The 21,391-nt window shown below is 50.0% G+C and overlaps 1 protein-coding gene across 1 annotated transcript in view; it reads left to right on the forward strand.

The window, feature by feature from the left end:
* Window positions 1-10,772: 10,772 nt before the first annotated feature.
* LOC309556619 (SCO-spondin-like) overlaps window positions 10,773-21,391 on the forward strand; it is a 204,513-nt gene continuing 193,894 nt past the window's right edge. Inside the window, exons 1-6 of the mRNA XM_082259053.1 lie at window positions 10,773-10,828; window positions 15,746-15,814; window positions 16,221-16,430; window positions 16,515-16,597; window positions 18,430-18,600; window positions 21,053-21,294. Of these exons, the coding sequence (XP_082115179.1) occupies window positions 15,762-15,814; window positions 16,221-16,430; window positions 16,515-16,597; window positions 18,430-18,600; window positions 21,053-21,294 (759 nt within the window). The 5' untranslated portion in view covers window positions 10,773-10,828; window positions 15,746-15,761. The remainder of the gene's footprint in view (window positions 10,829-15,745; window positions 15,815-16,220; window positions 16,431-16,514; window positions 16,598-18,429; window positions 18,601-21,052; window positions 21,295-21,391) is intronic.

The following is a 21,391-nucleotide window of genomic DNA, read 5'->3' on the forward strand; positions in this document are numbered from 1 at the left end:
TTACTCCATTTTCCAATATTCGGGGAGCGGTGGTCAGCATTGGGGGTGTCCAGAGTCATTGGAGTCACTTCCTTCACAAGTATGGAGACAGATTACTCTGTTTTCCAATATTTGGGGAGCGGTGGTCAGCAATGGGGGTGTCCAGAGTCATTGGAGTCACTTCTTTCCCAAGTATGGAGACAGATTATTCTGTTTTCCAATATTCAGGGAGTGGTGGTCAGCATTGGGGGTGTCCAGAGTCAGTGGAGTCACTTCCTTCCCAAGTATGGAGACAGATTACTCTGTTTTCCAATATTCAGGGTGCGGTGGTCAGCATTGGGGGTGTCCAGAGTCTTTGGAGTCACTTCCTTCCCAAGTATGGAGACAGATTACTCCATTTTCCAATATTTTGGGGTGCGGTGGTCAGCATTGGGGGTGTCCAGAGTCATTGGAGTCACTTCCTTCACAAGTATGGAGACAGATTACTCTGTTTTCCAATATTCGGGGAGCGGTGGTCAGCATTGGGGGTGTCCAGAGTCATTGGAGTCACTTCCTTCCCAAGTATGGAGACAGATTATTCTGTTTTCCAATATTCAGGGAGTGGTGGTCAGCATTGGGGGTGTCCAGAGTCAGTGGAGTCACTTCCTTCCCAAGTATGGAGACAGATTACTCTGTTTTCCAATATTTCGGGGTGCGGTGGTCAGCATTGGGGGTGTCCAGAGTCAGTGGAGTCACTTCCTTCCCAAGTATGGAGACAGATTACTCCATTTTCCAATATTTCGGGGTGCGGTGGTCAGCATTAGGGGTGTCCAGATTCATTGGAGTCACTTCCTTCCCAAGTATGGAGACAGATTACTCCATTTTCCAATATTCGGGGAGCGGTGGTCAGCATTGGGGGTGTCCAGAGTCTTTGGAGTCACTTCCTTCCCAAGTATGGAGACAGATTACTCCATTTTCCAATATTCGGGGAGCGGTGGTCAGCATTGGGGGTGTCCAGAGTCATTGGAGTCACGTCCTTCCCAAGTATGGAGACAGATTACTCCATTTTCCAATATTCGGGGTGTGGTGGTCAGCATTGGGGGTGTCCAGAGTCAGTGGAGTCACTTCCTTCCCAAGTATGGAGACAGATTACTCCATTTTCCAATATTTGGGGAGCGGTGGTCAGCATTGGGGGTGTCCAGAGTCAGTGGAGGCAATTCCTTCACAAGTATGGAGACAGATTACTCCATTTTCCAATATTCGGGGTGCGGTGGTCAGCATTGCGGGTGTCCAGAGTCATTGGAGTCACTTCCTTCCCCAAGTATGGAGACAGATTACTCTGTTTTCCAATATTCGGGGAGCGGTGGTCAGCATTGGGGGTGTCCAGAGTCATTGGAGTCACTTCCTTCACAAGTATGGAGACAGATTACTCCATTTTCCAATATTCGGGGAGCGGTGGTCAGCATTGGGGGTGTCCACAGTCATTGGAGTCACTTCCTTCACAAGTATGGAGACAGATTACTCTGTTTTCCAATATTCGGGGAGCGGTGGTCAGCATTGGGGGTGTCCAGAGTCAGTGGAGTCACTTCCTTCCCAAGTATGGAGACAGATTACTCCATTTTCCAATATTTCGGGGTGCGGTGGTCAGCATTGGGGGTATCCAGAGTCATTGGAGTCAATTCCTTCCCAAGTATGGAGACAGATTACTCTGTTTTCCAATATTTGGGGAGCGGTGGTCAGCATTGGGGGTGTCCAGAGTCATTGGAGTCACTTCCTTCACAGGTATGGAGACAGATTACTCTGTTTTCCAATATTCGGGGAGCGGTGGTCAGCATTGGGGGTGTCCAGAGTCATTGGAGTCACTTCCTTCCCAAGTATGGAGACAGATTACTCTGTTTTCCAATATTCGGGGAGCGGTGGTCAGCATTGGGGGTGTCCAGAGTCATTGGAGTCACTTCCTTCCCAAGTATGGAGACAGATTACTCCATTTTCCAATATTTCGGGGTGCGGTGGTCAGCATTGGGGGTGTCCAGAGTCAGTGGAGTCACTTCCTTCCCAAGTATGGAGACAGATTACTCCATTTTCCAATATTTCGGGGTGCGGTGGTCAGCATTGGGGGTGTCCAGAGTCATTGGAGTCACTTCCTTCCCAAGTATGGAGACAGATTACTCCATTTTCCAATATTTCGGGGTGCGGTGGTCAGCATTGGGGGTGTCCAGAGTCATTGGAGTCACTTCCTTCACAAGTATGGAGACAGATTACTCCATTTTCCAATATTCGGGGAGCGGTGGTCAGCATTGGGGGTGTCCAGAGTCTTTGGAGTCACTTCCTTCCCAAGTATGGAGACAGATTACTCCATTTTCCAATATTCGGGGTGTGGTGGTCAGCATTGGGGGTGTCCAGAGTCAGTGGAGTCACTTCCTTCCCAAGTATGGAGACAGATTACTCTGTTTTCCAATATTCGGGGAGCGGTGGTCAGCATTGAGGGTGTCCAGAGTCAGTGGAGTCACTTCCTTCCCAAGTATGGAGACAGATTACTCCATTTTCCAATATTTGGGGAGCGGTGGTCAGCATTGGGGGTGTCCAGAGTCTTTGGAGTCACTTCCTTCCCAAGTATGGAGACAGATTACTCTGTTTTCCAATATTTGGGGAGCGGTGGTCAGCATTGGGGGTATCCAGAGTCATTGGAGTCACTTCCTTCCCAAGTATGGAGACAGATTACTCCATTTTCCAATATTTGGGGAGCGGTGGTCAGCATTGGGGGTGTCCAGAGTCAGTGGAGTCAATTCCTTCGCAAGTATGGAGACAGATTACTCCATTTTCCAATATTCGGGGTGCGGTGGTCAGCATTGCGGGTGTCCAGAGTCATTGGAGTCACTTCCTTCCCCAAGTATGGAGACAGATTACTCTGTTTTCCAATATTCGGGGAGCGGTGGTCAGCATTGGGGGTGTCCAGAGTCATTGGAGTCACTTCCTTCACAAGTATGGAGACAGATTACTCTGTTTTCCAATATTCGGGGTGTGGTGGTCAGCATTGGGGGTGTCCAGAGTCATTGGAGTCACTTCCTTCACAAGTATGGAGACAGATTACTCCATTTTCCAATATTCGGGGAGCGGTGGTCAGCATTGGGGGTGTCCAGAGTCTTTGGAGTCACTTCCTTCCCAAGTATGGAGACAGATTACTCCATTTTCCAATATTCGGGGAGCGGTGGTCAGCATTGGGGGTGTCCAGAGTCAATGGAGTCACTTCCTTCCCAAGTATGGAGACAGATTACTCCATTTTCCAATATTTGGGGAGCGGTGGTCAGCATTGGGGGTGTCCAGAGTCAGTGGAGTCAATTCCTTCACAAGTATGGAGACAGATTACTCCATTTTCCAATATTCGGGGTGCGGTGGTCAGCATTGCGGGTGTCCAGAGTCATTGGAGTCACTTCCTTCACAAGTATGGAGACAGATTACTCCATTTTCCAATATTCGGGGAGCGGTGGTCAGCATTGGGGGTGTCCACAGTCATTGGAGTCAATTCCTTCCCAAGTATGGAGACAGATTACTCTGTTTTCCAATATTCGGGGAGCGGTGGTCAGCATTGGGGGTGTCCAGAGTCAGTGGAGTCACTTCCTTCCCAAGTATGGAGACAGATTACTCCATTTTCCAATATTTCAGGGAGCGGTGGTCAGCATTGGGGGTGTCCAGAGTCTTTGGAGTCACTTCCTTCCCAAGTATGGAGACAGATTACTCCATTTTCCAATATTCGGGGAGCGGTGGTCAGCATTGGGGGTGTCCAGAGTCAGTGGAGTCACTTCCTTCCCAAGTATGGAGACAGATTACTCCATTTTCCAATATTCAGGGAGCGGTGGTCAGCATTGGGGGTGTCCAGAGTCATTGGAGTCACTTCCTTCACAAGTATGGAGACAGATTACTCCATTTTCCAATATTCGGGGTGTGGTGGTCAGCATTGGGGGTGTCCAGAGTCATTGGAGTCACTTCCTTCCCAAGTATGGAGACAGATTACTCCATTTTCCAATATTCGGGGTGTGGTGGTCAGCATTGGGGGTGTCCAGAGTCAGTGGAGTCACTTCCTTACCAAGTATGGAGACAGATTACTCCATTTTCCAATATTCGGGGAGCGGTGGTCAGCATTGGGGGTGTCCAGAGTCATTGGAGTCAATTCCTTCCCAAGTATGGAGACAGATTACTCTGTTTTCCAATATTCGGGGAGCGGTGGTCAGCATTGGGGGTGTCCAGAGTCATTGGAGTCACTTCCTTCATAAGTATGGAGACAGATTGCTCTGTTTTCCAATATTTCGGGGTGCGGTGGTCAGCATTGGGGGTGTCCAGAGTCAGTGGAGTCACTTCCTTCCCAAGTATGGAGACAGATTACTCCATTTTCCAATATTCGGGGAGCGGTGGTCAGCATTGGAGGTGTCCAGAGTCATTGGAGTCACTTCCTTCCCGAGTATGGAGACAGATTACTCCATTTTCCAATATTCGGGGAGCGGTGGTCAGCATTGGGGTTGTCCAGAGTCGGTGGAGTCACTTCCTTCCCAAGTATGGAGACAGATTACTCCATTTTCCAATATTCGGGGAGCGGTGGTCAGCATTGGGGGTGTCCAGAGTCTTTGGAGTCACTTCCTTCCCAAGTATGGAGACAGATTACTCTGTTTTCCAATATTCGGGGTGTGGTGGTCAGCATTGGGGGTGTCCAGAGTCATTGGAGTCACTTCCTTCCCAAGTATGGAGACAGATTACTCCATTTTCCAATATTCGGGGAGCGGTGGTCAGCATTGGGGGTGTCCAGAGTCATTGGAGTCACTTCCTTCCCAAGTATGGAGACAGATTACTCTGTTTTCCAATATTCGGGGTGTGGTGGTCAGCATTGGGGGTGTCCAGAGTCATTGGAGTCACTTCCTTCCCAAGTATGGAGACAGATTACTCCATTTTCCAATATTCGGGGAGTGGTGGTCAGCATTGGGGGTGTCCAGAGTCAGTGGAGTCACTTACTTCACAAGTATGGAGACAGATTACTCTGTTTTCCAATATTCGGGGAGCGGTGGTCAGCATTGGGGGTGTCCAGAGTCATTGGAGTCACTTCCTTACCAAGTATGGAGACAGATTACTCCATTTTCCAATATTCGGGGAGCGGTGGTCAGCATTGGGGGTGTCCAGAGTCATTGGAGTCACTTCCTTCACAAGTATGGAGACAGATTACTCTGTTTTCCAATATTCGGGGAGCGGTGGTCAGCATTGGGGGTGTCCAGAGTCATTGGAGTCACTTCCTTACCAAGTATGGCGACAGATTACTCCATTTTCCAATATTCGGGGAGCGGTGGTCAGCATTGGGGGTGTCCAGAGTCATTGGAGTCACTTCCTTACCAAGTATGGAGACAGATTACTCCATTTTCCAATATTCGGGGAGCGGTGGTCAGCATTGGGGGTGTCCAGAGCCATTGGAGTCACTTCCTTCATAAGTACGGGGACAGATTACTCTGTCCTCTAATATTGAAGGAGTGGTGGTAGGGGAGCACCCCTCTGGATCTTCTACACATTTCTACATCTTCTCCCTGGGCACTAGATGTCCTTCTCCCTGCACTGGTTCTAGGCACAAGAGGAACCCCTTTAATTGTCTGGGATTCTATTCAAAATATCGGGTCTGGACGAAACTTTGGGGACTTTCAAACAAAATTGACTCGATAGGAAGATCGATTGTTCTCTGCAAACGTTCGAATGAAAATCTAACCATGTATGTCCAGCTTTAGTCATTTGTTCCCTGAACAGGTGGGAGATTTCCTTACTGAGACGACAATAAAAACCCGACAGAGGTGACCATTGGTGGATATTTCCTGCTGCAGTCAATGTGAGAAGAACATCACCCCCACCAGGGAAGAACCAAGAATTCGGGGATCGAAGGAATCACCACAGAGCAGAGGGTGGCAGATCCTTCTCGGTGTCCAATCCCCATCCATAATCTTTTCCTCTGAGCTGGTTTCATGGTATTAATATGTAACCAAATGTCTTCCACACACACAGGTCACTCTTCTCATGGGGCAATTTATATCTTCTCTCCTTCTGTGTGATCCCCAGGGGGCACTCCTGGCTATATATAGAGGGGATTCCTCCAGATCTATGGGTGGGGGTTAGTCAGAGGGGGCACACCTTAGTATAAATAGAGAGGATTCCCCCAGATCTCTGGGTGGGGGATGGTTCCCAGGAGGGCAGTCCTGACTCTCAATAGGGGGGATTCCCCTAGATCTCTGGGTTGGGGATGGTCCCTCCCTCAGGGACACTGCTGACTACAAATACAGGGGATTCTCCCAGATCTCTGGGTTGGGGATGGTCCCCAGGGGGTCTCATCTTACTATAAATAGAGGGGATTCCCCCAGATCTTTGGGGGGCATTCCCAGGGGGGCACTCCTGACTATAAATAGAGGGGATTCCCCCAGATCTCTGGGTGGGGGGATGGTCCCCAGGGGGCTCTTCTGACTATAAATTGAGGTGATTCCCCCAGATCTCTGGGTGGGGGATGGTTCCTCAGCTTTTGGGCAGAGAGAGTCATTGAGGCCAGTCCAGCTTCTGGGCAAGGAGTGATTGAGGCCAGCCTCCGGTCATAGAGTGATTGAGGCCAGCCAAGTTTTAGGCAGAGAGTGATTGAGTCCAGCTTCTGGGCAAGGAGTGATTGAGGCCAGCCTCCGGTCATAGAGTGATTGAGGCCAGCCAAGTTTTAGGCAGAGAGTGATTGAGTCCAGCTTCCGGGAAGAGAGTGATTAAGCCCAGCTTCTGGACAGAGATTTATTGAGGCCAGCCTCTGGATAGAGATTTATTGAGGCCAGTCTCTGTGCAGAGAGTGATTAAGGACGACCTTTGGGCAGAGAATGTTTAAGGCCGGTTTCTGTGCAGAGAGTGATTGAGGCCAGCCTCCGGGCAGAGAGTGATTAGGGCCAGCCTCCGGGCAGAGAGTGATTAGGACCAGCTTCTGGGCAGAGAGTGATTAGGACCAGCTTCTGGGCAGAGAGTGATTAGGACCAGCTTCTGGGCAGAGAGTGATTGAGTCCAGCTTCTGGGCAGAGAGTGATTGAGGCCAGTACAGCTTCTGGGCAGAGAGTGATTAGGGCCAGCCTCCGGGCAAAGAGTGATTAGGGCCAGCTTCTGGGCAGAGAGTGATTGAGTCCAGCCTCTGGGCAGAGAGTGATTGAGGCCAGTACAGCTTCTGGGCAGAGAGTGATTGAGTCCAGCTTCTGGGCAGAGAGTGATTGAGGCCAGTACAGCTTCTGGGCAGAGAGTGATTGAGTCCAGCTTCTGGGCAGAGAGTGATTGAGGCCAGTACAGCTTCTGGGCAGAGAGTGATTAGGGCCAGCCTCCGGGCAAAGAGTGATTAGGGCCAGCTTCTGGGCAGAGAGTGATTGAGTCCAGCCTCTGGGCAGAGAGTGATTGAGGCCAGTACAGCTTCTGGGCAGAGAGTGATTGAGTCCAGCTTCTGGGCAGAGAGTGATTGAGGCCAGTACAGCTTCTGGGCAGAGAGTGATTGAGTCCAGCTTCTTGGCAGAGAGTGATTGAGGCCATCTTCTGGGCAGAGAGTGATTGAATACAGTTTCTGGGCAGAGAGTGATTGAGGCCATCTTCTGGGCAGAAAGTGATTGAGTCCAGCTTCTGGGCAGAGTAATTGAAATTGGCTTCTGGGCAGAGAGTTTTAAGGTCAGCATCTGGGCAAAGAGTGATTAAGGACAGCTTCTGGGCTGAGAGTGATTGAGTCCAGCTTCTGGGCTGAGAGTGATTGAGTCCAGCTTCTGGGCTGAGAGTGATTGATTCCAGCTTCTGGGAAGAGAGTGATTAAGGTCAGCTTCTGGGGAGTGAATGTTAGAGGCCGGCCTCTGGGCTGAGAGTGTTTGAGGCCAGCCTCCAGGCAGAGAGTGATTAAGGTCAGTTTCTGGGTAGAGAGTGATTGAGGCCAGTTTCTGGGCAGAGCGATTGAGGCCAACTTCTGAGAAGAGAGCAACTAAGACCAGCTTCTGAGCAGAGAGTTATTAAGTCCAGCCTCTTGGCAGAGAGTGACTGAGGCCAGCCCCGCTTCTGGGCAGAGAGTGATTGAGTCCAGTTTCTGGGCAGAGAGTGATTTAGTCCAGTTTCTGGTCAGAGAGTGATTGAGTTCAGCCTCTGGGCAGAGAGTGATTGAGTCCAGTTTCTGGGCAAAGAGTGATTGAGTCCAGCCTCTGGGCAGAGAGTGATTGAGTCCAGTTTCTGGGCAGAGAGTGATTGAGTCCAGTTTCTGGGGAGAGAGTGATTGATTCCAGCTTCTGGGCAGAGAGTGATTGATTCCAGTTTCTGGGCAGAGCATGATTGAGTCCAGCCTCTGGGCAGAGAGTGATTGAGTCCAGCCTCTGGGCAGAGAGTGATTGAGTCCAGTTTCTGGGCAGAGCATGATTGAGTCCAGCCTCTGGGCAGAGAGTGATTGAGTCCAGCCTCTGGGCAGAGAGTGATTGAGTCCAGCTTCTGGGCAGAGAGTGATTGAGGCAATTCTAGCTTCCAGGTTGGTAACTAATGATGCCACAATGTTCTGCCCCGACTCATGGTCTCATCCTTTCCTAATAGGGAATTATGTTATTAGAATACTTTGCAGATCTTTAGCTGACTTCATTGTGAAGTCTATTTTGGTTGAACGTCTTATCTCTGATATTTTGTTCTGGAATCCACCGGGATCCCTGTGAGGGCCAATGAAGTGATTTGGGGCCCATTCACACTTATTCTCATGTATTGTGTTGGCTATTCATTCTAGACATGTGCGATTCGTTTATTTCCAAACCGAAATTCGGACAAATTTTTCATTATTCGTAAATTTGGATGAATCCAAATTCCAAATCACAATTTTGTTTCATTATTTCCGGCAAATTTAATTTGGTTATTTTGGGCAAATTTGATTCATTATTTCGAACAAATTTAATTTCGTTATTTTGGATGAATTTCATTTCTTTATTTCTGAATAATTTAATTTCGTTATTTCGGATGAATTGTATTTCCTTATTTCGGAATAATTTAATTTAGTTATTTTTGATGAATTGAATTTCCTTATTTCAGATAAATTTCATTTAGTTATTTCTGAAGAATTTTATTTCCTTTTATCGTTTTATCCTTGTATCGAAAAAAAGGAAATAAAATTCTTCAGCAATAACTAAATCAAATTTATCCGAAATAAGGAAATTCAATTAATCCAAAATAACGAAATTAAATTATTCCGAAATAAGGAAATGAAATTCATCCGAAATAACGAAGTTAAATGTGTTCGAAATAATGAATCAAATTTGCCCAAAATAACCAAATTAAATTTGCCTGAAATAATGAAACAAAAGTCGTCCAAAATAACAAAACAAAATTGTCCGAAATAATGAAATGAAATTCGTCTGAAATAACAAAATTTGTCCGAATTAATGAAATTAAATTATTCGAGAATAATGAAACTAAATTAATCTGAAATAATTAAATGAAATTTGCCCGAAATAAGGAAACAATTATGAAATGTAAATATATTGCAATTCTTAGATGTGAAAAATTTGGCAGCTAATGGAAAACATTTTCCGAATTTGCATGAATTGAAATAAATTCAGTTAAATTCGGAAAATTTGAAAACGAAACGAATTCTGAAAATGAATTTAACGAATTGAAAAATTTAAACTAGACAAAGTTTTTCTGCACGTCTAATTCATTCGCTATTGGCCCCGGAAATTGGGCGTTCTGGTTGGTTGGTTGGTGTGTTGTCTCTATCATGGAGGTTTTGGCTTCTCTGACATAGAAAACGAGGGTTGTCAGTGAGAGGATTGTTGCCGGTGAGATCTCCGGGAGATGAGAATACGATGAGATGTCACAGGGAGATGAAAGGGGTCCCTGAGTGTCCGGTAATCCCTGGGACAATCCAGTGAGCGGGGGAGGAGACGCCGGTGGGGGGGTTTCCATGTGAATGGAGGGGAGCAGCTGTGTTTGGATGGAGCGACCAATCCCGGCACAGACACATGTCACCCGTCATCTCCCTCTATAGGGGTATAAAGGAGGACGGTGTACATAGAGCGACACAGTGTCTGTGGCAGGAGACTGAGAGGAGTATACAATCTGCATACAATCTGCGTCTGACAGATCTGATCTCACCAACCGGAAACCTACATGAGACACAGAGGTGAGTCCGTACAATCGGCTTACAATCTGCGTCTGACAGATCTGATCTCACTAACCGGAAACCTACATGAGACACAATGGTGAGTCCGTACAATCTACGTACAATCTGCGTCTGACAGATCTGATCTCACCAACGGGGAACCTACATGAGACACAGAGGTGAGTCCGTACAATCTGCGTACAATCTGTGTCTGACAGATCTGATCTCACCAACCGGGGAACCTACATGAGACACAGAGGTGAGTCCGTACAATCTGCGTACAATCTGCGTCTGACAGATCTGATCTCACCAACCGGGGAACCTACATGAGACACAGAGGTGAGTCCGTACAATCTGCGTACAATCTGCGTCTGACAGATCTGATCTCACCAACCGGGGAACCTACATGAGACAAAAAGGTGAGTCCGTACAATCGGCGTACAATCTGCATCTGACAGATCTGATCTCACCAACGGGGAACCTACATGAGACACAGAGGTGAGTCCGTACAATCCGCGTACAATCTGCGTCTGACAGATCTGATCTCACCAACCGGAAACCTACATGAGACACAGAGGTGAGTCCGTACAATCGGCTTACAATCTGCGTCTGACAGATCTGATCTCACTAACCGGAAACCTACATGAGACACAAAGGTGAGTCCGTACAATCTACGTACAATCTGCGTCTGACAGATCTGATCTCACCAACGGGGAACCTACATGAGACACAGAGGTGAGTCCGTACAATCTGCATACAATCTACGTCTGACAGATCTGATCTCATGGGTCATGTATGGTGGGATCTGTGTGATGATTGTCCCGGCGGTCAGAAGCCGTGTGACACTTTTATTAGGAATACGGAGATCAGAGCAGAGAGAATCTGATGGTGTGTGACAGATTGTAGTGAGATAGGTATGGTGTCGGTCGGTGGGGGTTGTAGATCGTTACATTGTATCACAGAACTCTCCATCAATCTGCCGCACACTCTGACACTTGTCACACTGCTGACAATCTATGACACGGCTGATAAATCCCCCGATTGTCTGCTGACATCTCCGTGTCTGTGGGGGGATCTGTGCTCGGTGACCCGGCTCTGCAGTCGGGGGTTTTCTCCTGGAAGGGAAATGAGAATGTTGGGGGCAGTAATGGCTTATCAATTGTTGTCATGTGCTGAATATCCAAATGTCTGTCCCGTGCCTTTCTGTGTCTGTCCATGTCTGTCCCGTGTATTTCCAGTGTCTGTCCCATGTCTGTCCTATGTCTTTCCCAAGTCTGTCCCATGTCTGTCCTATGTCTTTCCCAAGTCTGTCCCATGTCTGTCCCATGTCTTTTCCATGTCTCTCCCGTGTATTTCCCGTGTCTGCCCCGTGTATTTCGCATGTCTGTCCCTTGTCTTTCCCGTGTCTGTCCCATGTCATTCCCATGACTGTCCCATGTCTGTCCCATGACTGTCCCATGTCTGTCCCATGTCTGTCCCATGACTGTCCCATGTCTTTCCCATGTCTGTCCCATGACTGTCCCATGTCTTTCCCATGACTGTCCCATGTCTGTCCCATGTCTGTCCCATGACTGTCCCATGTCTGTCCCATGACTGTCCCATGTCTGTCCCATGTCTTTCCCATGACTGTCCCATGTCTGTCCCATGTCTTTCCCATGACTGTCCCATGTCTGTCCCATGACTGTCCCATGTCTGTCCCATGTCTTTCCCATGACTGTCCCATGTCTGTCCCATGTCTGTCCCATGACTGTCCCATGTCTGTCCCATGTCTTTCCCATGACTGTCCCATGTCTGTCCCATGTCTTTCCCATGACTGTCCCATGTCTGTCCCATGTCTGTCCCATGACTGTCCCATGTCTTTCCCATGTCTGTCCCATGACTGTCCCATGTCTTTCCCATGACTGTCCCATGTCTGTCCCATGTCTGTCCCATGACTGTCCCATGTCTGTCCCATGACTGTCCCATGTCTGTCCCATGTCTTTCCCATGACTGTCCCATGTCTGTCCCATGTCTTTCCCATGACTGTCCCATGTCTGTCCCATGACTGTACCATGTCTGTCCCATGTCTTTCCCATGACTGTCCCATGTCTGTCCCATGTCTGTCCCATGACTGTCCCATGTCTGTCCCATGTCTTTCCCATGACTGTCCCATGTCTGTCCCATGTCTTTCCCATGACTGTCCCATGTCTGTCCCATGACTGTCCCATGTCTTTCCCATGACTGTCCCATGTCTGTCCCATGACTGTCCCATGTCTGTCCCATGTCTTTCCCATGACTGTCCCATGTCTGTCCCATGTCTGTCCCATGACTGTCCCATGTCTGTCCCATGTCTTTCCCATGACTGTCCCATGTCTGTCCCATGTCTGTCCCATGACTGTCCCATGTCTTTCCCATGTCTGTCCCATGACTGTCCCATGTCTTTCCCATGTCTGTCCCATGACTGTCCCATGTCTTTCCCATGACTGTCCCATGTCTGTCCCATGTCTGTCCCATGACTGTCCCATGTCTGTCCCATGTCTGTCCCATGACTGTCCCATGTCTGTCCCATGTCTGTCCCATGACTGTCCCATGTCTTTCCCATGACTGTCCCATGTCTTTCCCATGTCTGTCCCATGACTGTCCCATGTCTTTCCCATGTCTTTCCCATGTCTGTCCCATGTATGTCCCGTGTCCCATGTCTGTCCGGTGTCTTTCCAGTGTCTGTCCCGTGTTTTTCCCGTGTCTTTCCTGTGTCTGTCCCATGTCTGTCCTGTGTCTTTCCGGTGTCCGTCCCATGTCTGTCCTATGTCTGTCCCGTGTCTGTCCCATGTCTTTCCCATGTCTGTCCCATGTACCATGTCTGTCCTGTGTCTTTCCAATGTCTGTCCCTTGTCCTTTCCATGTTTTTCCCGTGTCTTTCCCATGTCTATCCATGTCTGTCCCGTGTCTTTCTTGTGTCTTTCCTGTGTCTGTCCCTTGCTTTCCAGTGTTTGTCCTGTGTGTGTCCTGTGTCTTTCCCGTGTCTTTCCTGTGTCTTTCCTGTGTCTATCCCGTATCTGTCCCGTGCGTGTCCTGTGTCTGTTCTGTGTCTTATCAGTGTCTTTCCCGTGTTTTTCCTGTGTCTTTCCTGTGTCTTTCCTGTGTCTGTCCTATGTCTTTCACGTGTCTGTCCTGTGTCTTTCACATGTCAGTCCTGTGTCTTTCCTGTGTCTGACCCATGTCTTTCCCGTATCTTTCCCGTGTCTTTCCTGTGTCTGTCCTGTGTCTTTCCCATGTCTGTCCTGTGTCTTTCCATTGTCTGTCCTGTGTCTTTCCCGTGTCTGTCCTGTGTCTGTCCTGTGTCTGTCCCGTGTCTGTCCCGTGTCTGTCCTGTGTCTTTCCGTGTCTGCCCCGTGTCTGTCCCTTGTCTGTCCCATGTCTGTCCAGTGTCTTTCCATGTCTGTTCCATGTCTGTCCCGTGTCTTTCCATGTCTGTCCCGTGTCTGTCCTGTGTCTTTATGTCTCTTTCCGTGTCTTTCCTATGTCTGTCCCATGTCTTTTCCATGTCTGTCCCATGTCTGTCCTATGTCTTTCCCGTGTCTGTCCTATGTCTTTTCCATGTCTGTCCCATGTCTTTCCCATGTCTGTCCTATGTCTTTCCCATGTCTGTGCCATGTCTTTCCCGTGTCTGTCCCATGTCTTTCCCAAGTCTGTCCCATGTCTTTTCCATGTCTGTCCCATGTCTTTCCTATGTCTTTCCCATGTCTGTCCCATGTATTTCCCGTGTCTGTCCTGTGTATTTCCTGTGTCTGTCCCGTGTATTTCCCGTGTCTGTCCCGTGTCTTTTCTATGTCTGTCCAGTGTATTTCCCATGTCTGTCAGGTGTCTTTCCCGTGTCTTTTCCCTGTCTTTCCCGTGTCTGTCCCATGTCTTTCTCATGTCTGTCCCTTGTCTTTCCCGTGTCTTTCCATGTCTGTCCCTTGTCTTTCTCATGTCTGTCCCTTGTCTTTCCCGTGTCTTTCCCATGTCTTTCCGTGTCTGTCCTATGTCTTTCCCATGACTGTCCCATGTCTGTCCCATGTCTGTCCCATGACTGTCCCATGTCTTTCCCATGTCTTTCCCATGTCTGTCCCATGTCTGTCCCGTGTCCCATGTCTGTCCTGTGTCTTTTCTGTGTCTGTCCCATGTCTGTCCCGTGTCCCATGTCTTTCCTGTGTCTTTCCTGTGTCTGTCCCATGTCTGTCCTGTGTCTTTCCGGTGTCCGTCCCATGTCTGTCCTATGTCTGTCCCGTGTCTGTCCCGTGTCTGTCCCATGTCTTTCCCATGTCTGTCCCATGTCCCATGTCTGTCCTGTGTCTTTCCAACGTCTGTCCCTTGTCTTTTCCGTGTTTTTCCCATGTCTTTCCCGTGTCTATCCATGTCTGTCCCGTGTCTTTCTTGTGTCTTTCCTGTGTCTGTCCCTTGCTTTCCCGTGTTTATCCCATGCGTGTCCTGTGTCTTTCCGGTGTCTGTTCTGTGTCTTATCAGTGTCTTTCCCGTGTCTGTCCTGTGTCTGTCCTGTGTCTTTCCTGTGTCTGTACCCGTGTCTGTCCTGTGTCTTTCCATTGTCTGTCCTGTGTCTTCCCCGTGTCTTTCCCGTGTCTGTCCCGCGTCTTTCCCATGTCTTTCCCGTGTCTTTCCCGTGTCTTCCCCGTGTCTTCCCCGTGTCTTCCCTGTGTCTGTTCTGTGTCTGTTCTGTGTCTGTCCAGTGTCTTTCCCGTGTCTTCCCCGTGTCTGTCCAGTGTCTGTCCAGTGTCTTTCCCCTGTCTTCCCCGTGTCTGTCCTGTGTCTTTTCTGTGTCTGCCCCATATTTTTCCCATTTCTGTCTCGTATCTCTCATGTGTTTGTCCCATGTTTTTCCTCTTGCTGCTCCATGTCTATCCTGTGTCTCTCCTGTCTCTGTCTCCTGTCTGTCCTGTGTCTGTCCTGTCTCTGTCCTATCTGTCCTGTGTCTGTCCAGTTTTTTCGCATGTCTGCCCTGTCTCTGTCCCGTGTCTGTCCTGTCTCTGTCCTGTTTCCCCTGGTTGTCCTCTCTCTGTCCTGTCTGTCCTGTGTCTGTCCTGTGTCTGTCCGGTCTCTGTCCTGTTTCCCCTGTCTGTCCTGTGTCTGTCCTGTCTCTGTCCTGTGTCTGTCCTGTCTCTGTCCTGTCTGTCCTGTCTCTGTCCTGTGTCTGTCCTGTCTTTGTCCTGTCCTGTCTCTGTCTCCTGTCTGTCCTGTCTCTGTCCTGTCTGTCCTGTCTCTGTCTCCTGTCTGTCCTGGTCTGTCTCCTGTCTGTCCTGTCTGTCCTGTCTCTGTCTCCTGTCTGTCATGTCTCTGTCCTGTCTGTCCTGTCTCTGTCTCCTGTCTGTCATGTCTCTGTCCTGTCTGTCCTGTCTCTGTCTCCTGTCTCTGTCCCATGTCTGTCCTGTCTCTGTCCTGTCTGTCCTGTCTCTGTCTCCTGTCTCTGTCCCATGTCTGTCCTGTCTCTGTCCCATGTCTGTCCTGTCTTCTTCTGATGACATGGGAGGCGGAGGTGTGATGTCATCCTATGATAATGATATGTGCAGATGATGGAGACACCCCTGAGGATATAAAGGTGTAGATGATGTAATATGAAAACACGGCCGTATCACCCACCTATAGCTGACATAATCTGAGTCTCTGTGTGATTGACAGGTTGGACCCGCCCACAATGAGGAGAGCGCTGCTGCTGACGCTATGGATGAGGGCGATATTCTGCAGCGGGTAAGTCTCCGTTATAAACTCGGTGTAAGTTAAAGTGGAACTCTGAGGAGTACCAAATATCCTGCAGCCTGTCTGCAGCATTAACGTCACATTCACACCGGCGGTGACATCCTGCATTGCTGTAACACACAATTAATGCATTGGTGCCATTCATTTGCCTGGCACCCCAATACACCTTACCTTGGCAAAGCATGCCTCTCGCCAAAGTGCATTGTGGGGCCGTTCATTTTGCGTGCATTGCAGTGCATTGTGGTAAAGTGCGCATTACTGCAACCCCAGAGTGTGAGCGCCACTTACAGAACGCCTCATATTTGTCATTTTACATTTTTCCCAGAGTTCCTCTATAATTCCCTGTGTCAGTTACCTTCTCTGTGTCAGTAAATTTCTCCTGGTGCCCCCCCTACAGGCGGTGGTGCGAGCGGACGGTGCAGGTGACGGAGGAAGAGGTGGTCTCCCCGCGGAGGGAGCAGTTGGTCCCGTGCTCCAGCATGTACCAGTATAATCTGGAGGGGTGGCAGCTGGACCTGGAGTCCATGAGACGCGTCTATGGGGGTGACGCCGGCATCGCCAGTTATTACACGGAGCGGGGGGCCTCCGCCATGTGTTATATCTACAAGTGAGTGGAAGGGCCGCCATTGGGTTACACTGATATGTCTCTGCTCAGACTAATATATAAATATATCTTCATACCCCCCCCCAGACCACAGAGCACCAGACCGACTGTGTGGAACCGGACTGTACGGGCCTGCTGTGAGGGATGGAGTGGAGCCCGCTGTACTGAGGGTGAGTGATAGCATGGGAACACCTATGCCCATATCTGATGAGAGGTCAGACCAGGATTTGAGGAGAAATTGTGACAAGGCATTCCATTAGACAGGAGGTGACCACACACGTTAAGTTGTGCCCAGCAGAGCTAAATTATAACAGTCAAAGATCCATCAGATCCAGAGCTCCATCAGATCTGAGGCTTTGTCAGATCCAATGCTTCATCAGATCCAGAGCTCCATCAGATCTGAGGTTTTATCCGATCCAATGCTTCATCAGATCCAGGGCTCCATCAGATCCACGGCTCCAGCAGATCCGTGGCTTCATCATATAAAGAGATTCATCAGATCCGGAGTTCCATCAGATCCGGGGCTCCAGATCTGAGGTTCCATCAGATACAAAGCTCCATCAGATCTGGGGCTCCATAAGATCCAGGGTTACATCAGACCAGGAGCCACATCAGATCTAGAGATCCTTAAGATCTGGAGCTTCATCAGATACGAGGCTTCATCAGAGCCTGGGCCCCATCAGATCCGAGGCTCCATCATATCTGGGGCTCCATCAGATTTGGAGCTTCATCAGTCTGGGGCTCCATCAGATCTGAGGTGTCATCAGATCAGGGGCATCATTAGATTTGGGGCTCCATCAGATCCAGAGCTCCATCAGATCCGGGGTTCTCTCAGATCTGGGGCTTCATCAGATCCAGGGCTTCATCAGATATGGAGCTTCATCAGATCCGGAGCTTCATCAGAACCGGGGTTTCATTAGATCCGGGGCTCCATCAGACCAGGAGCTACATCAGGTCAAGGGCTCCATAAGATCTGGAGCTTCATTAGATACGAGGCTTCATCAGATCCAGGGCCCCATCAGATCTAGGGCTCCATCAGATACGAAGCTTCATTAGATCTGGGGCCCCATCAGATCTGATGCTCCATCAGATCCGAGGCATCATCAGATCGAGGCTTCATCAGATCCAGGGCCCCATCAAAACTGATGCTCCATCAGATCCGGGGCTTCATCAGATCAGGGGCTTCATCAGATCCAGAGTTCCATCAGATCCGGGGCTCCAGATCTGGGGTTCCATCAGATACAAAAGCTCCATCAGATCTGGGGCTCCATAAGATCCAGGGTTACATCAGACCAGGAGCTACATCAGATCTAGAGATCCTTAAGATCTGTAGCTTCATCAGATACGAGGCTTCATCAGATCCGGGGCCCCATCAGATCCGAGGCTCCATCATATCTGGGGCTCCATCAGATTTGGAGCTTCATCAGTCTGGGGCTCCATCAGATCTGAGGTGTCATCAGATCAGGGGCGTCATTAGATTTGGGGCTCCATCAGATCCAGAGCTCCATCAGATCCGGGGCTCCATCAGATCTGGGGCTTCATCAGATCCAGGGCTTCATCAGATCCAGGGCTTCATCAGATATGGAGCTTCATCAGATCTGGAGCTTCATAGAACCGGGGTTTCATTAGACCCGGGGCTCCATCAGACCAGGAGCTACATCGGGTCAAGGGCTCCATAAGATCTGGAGCTTAATTAGATACGAGCCTTCATCAGATCCAGGGCCCCATCAGATCTGATGCTCCATCAGATCCGAGGCTTCATCAGATCAGGGGCTTCATCAGATCTGGGGCCCCATCAAAACTGATGCTCCATCAGATCCTGGGCTTCATCAGATCAGGGGCTTCATCAGATCCAGGGTTCCATCAGACCTGGGACTTTATCAGATCTGGGGCTCCATCAGATCCGGGGTTCCAGTACACAACGCCTTCCATGTTACACAAATAATGAATAACACTAAAAGGGTCCCTTTAATTGATTCTGTTTATTGGATGTGTGTGGCAGGATTGGGATTTCTCGGTCGATGTTTCTCCACCTGGAACTGTCAGGATATTCTGAGTCCTCACAATGTGACGCTAATGAGCATGGAAGAGTGCTGCATACACCCCTGGGGTCACAGCTGGGAGAACGTCACCTCCGAGTCCTGCTTCAGCTGCTCCTATGTGCCACCAACAGGTGAGTGACCTGTACTGACCACACAGGACTGACCTTCTCTGACCACGCATCATCCCAGGACTGACCACTCTCTGACCACAAAGCATCCCAGGACTGACCACTCTATGACCACAAAGCATTCCAGGACTGACCACCCTCTGACTTATCAGCATCCCAAGAGTGACCACCCTCTGACCACAAAGCATCCCAGGATGGGCCACCCTCTGACCAATTAGCATCTCAGGAGTGACTACCCTCTGACCACAAAGCATCAAAGGTAGGGCCACCCTCTGACCAATAAGCATCCCAGGAATGACCACCCTTTGACCACAAAGCATCCCAGGACTGACCACTCTCTGACCACAAAGCATCCCAGGACTGACCAACCTCTGATCAATCAGCATCCGAAGAGTGACCACCCTCTGACCATAAAGCATCCCTGGATCGGCCACCCTCTGACCAACAAGAGTGACCACTCTCTGACCACAGAGCACCCAAGGAATGATCACTCTCTGACACATAGCCCTCCAGCACGTATCACCCCCTGAACACACACCATCCCACTTTCTGACCAAAGAGCATCCCAAGACTGACCGCACAGCATCCAAAAGTGACCACTCTCTGACCACACAGCACCCCAGGAATGATCACTCTCTGACCACACAGCACCCCAGGAATGATCACTCTCTGACCACACAGCACCCCAGGAATGACCACTCTCTGACCACACAGCACCCCAGGAATGATCACTCTCTGACCACACAGCACCCCAGGAATGATCACTCTCTGACCACACAGCACCCCAGGAATGACCACTCTCTGACCACACAGCACCCCAGGAATGATCACTCTCTGACCACACAGCACCCCAGGAATGATCACTCTCTGACGCATAGCACCCCAGGAATGATCACTCTCTGACCACACAGCACCCCAGGAATGATCACTCTCTGACGCATAGCACTCCAGCACGTATCACCCTCTGAACACACACCAACCCACTTTCTGACCAAAGAACATCCCAAGACTGACCGCACATCAATCCAGGACTGACCAACTTCTAATCAAACATCATCCCAGCACTGAGCACTCTCTGACCACAGAGCATCCCAGGACTGAGCACCCTCTGACTGCACATCATCCCAGGACTGAGCACTCTCTGACCACAGAGCATCCCAGGACTGAACACTCTCTGACTGCACATCATCCCAGGACTGAGCACTCTCTGACCACACATCATCCCGGGACTGAGCACCCTCTGACCGCACATCATCTCAGGACTGAGCACTCTCTGACTGCACAGCATCCAAGGACTGAGCACTCTCTGACCGCACATCATCCAAGGACTGAGCACTCTCTGACTGCACATCATCCAAGGACTGAGCACTCTCTGACCGCACATCATCCAAGGACTGAGCACCCTCTGACTGCACATCATCCCAGGACTGAGCACTCTCTGACCGCACATCATCCCAGGACTGAGCACTCTCTGACTGCACATCATCCAAGGACTGAGCACTCTCTGACCGCACATCATCCAAGGACTGAGCACTCTCTGACCGCACATCATCCAAGGACTGAGCACCCTCTGACTGCACATCATCCAAGGACTGAGCACTCTCTGACCGCACATCATCCCAGGACTGAGCACTCTCTGACCGCACATCATCCCAGGACTGAGCACCCTCTGACTGCACATCATCCAAGGACTGAGCACTCTCTGACCGCACATCATCCCAGGACTGAGCACTCTCTGACCGCACATCATCCAAGGACTGAGCACCCTCTGACTGCACATCATCCAAGGACTGAGCACTCTCTGACCGCACATCATCCCAGGACTGAGCACTCTCTGACCGCACATCATCCCAGGACTGAGCACCCTCTGACTGCACATCATCCAAGGACTGAGCACTCTCTGACCGCACATCATCCAAGGACTGAGCACTCTCTGACCGCACATCATCCAAGGACTGAGCACCCTATGACTGCACATCATCCAAGGACTGAGCACTCTCTGACCGCACATCATCCCAGGACTGAGCACTCTCTGACCGCACATCATCCCAGGACTGAGCACTCTCTGACCGCACATCATCCCAGAACTGAGCACTCTCTGACTGCACATCATCCCAGGACTGAGCACTCTCTGACCGCACATCATCCCAGGACTGAGCACTCTCTGACTGCACATCATCCAAGGACTGAGCACTCTCTGACCGCACATCATCCAAGGACTGAGCACTCTCTGACCGCACATCATCTAAGGACTGAGCACTCTCTGACTGCACATCATCCCAGGACTGAGCACTCTCTGACCGCACATCATCCCAGGACTGAGCACTCTCTGACCGCACATCATCCCAGGACTGAGCACTCTCTGACCGCACATAGTGTTGTGTGTGTGTTGGGCAGGGAAGTGTGAGAAGAATGTGGCCATTGCCTGACTCTGAATCTCTCCTTTTACTGACAGACATGGCAGCTCCATTCCTGATGAAGCCGTACCTCTCCGCCACCCTCCTTGGGGGTCCTCCGCAGACGAGGAGGCTCTTTGCCACCTGTGTGACGTGGGGGGGCTTCCACTATCGCTCATTTGACGGGAAACACTTCAACTTCCCCGGGAACTGCGTCTATAACCTGGCCTCCTCCATGGATGGCAACTGGGCCATCTTCATCTCCGGAGAGCCGTGCCCTGATCCCGGACAATGCCCCAAGGTAACCCACAGACTGGAGGGGTCATGGTAACGGGGGGGGGATTGTGCCACTGCAATACTACATGCACCTACCTGTAGATGATATGGGGGGGGGCATT

This window comes from Pelophylax lessonae (genome assembly GCF_965119305.1).
Source record: "Pelophylax lessonae genome assembly, chromosome: 5".
Classification (NCBI taxonomy): Eukaryota; Metazoa; Chordata; class Amphibia; order Anura; family Ranidae; genus Pelophylax; species Pelophylax lessonae.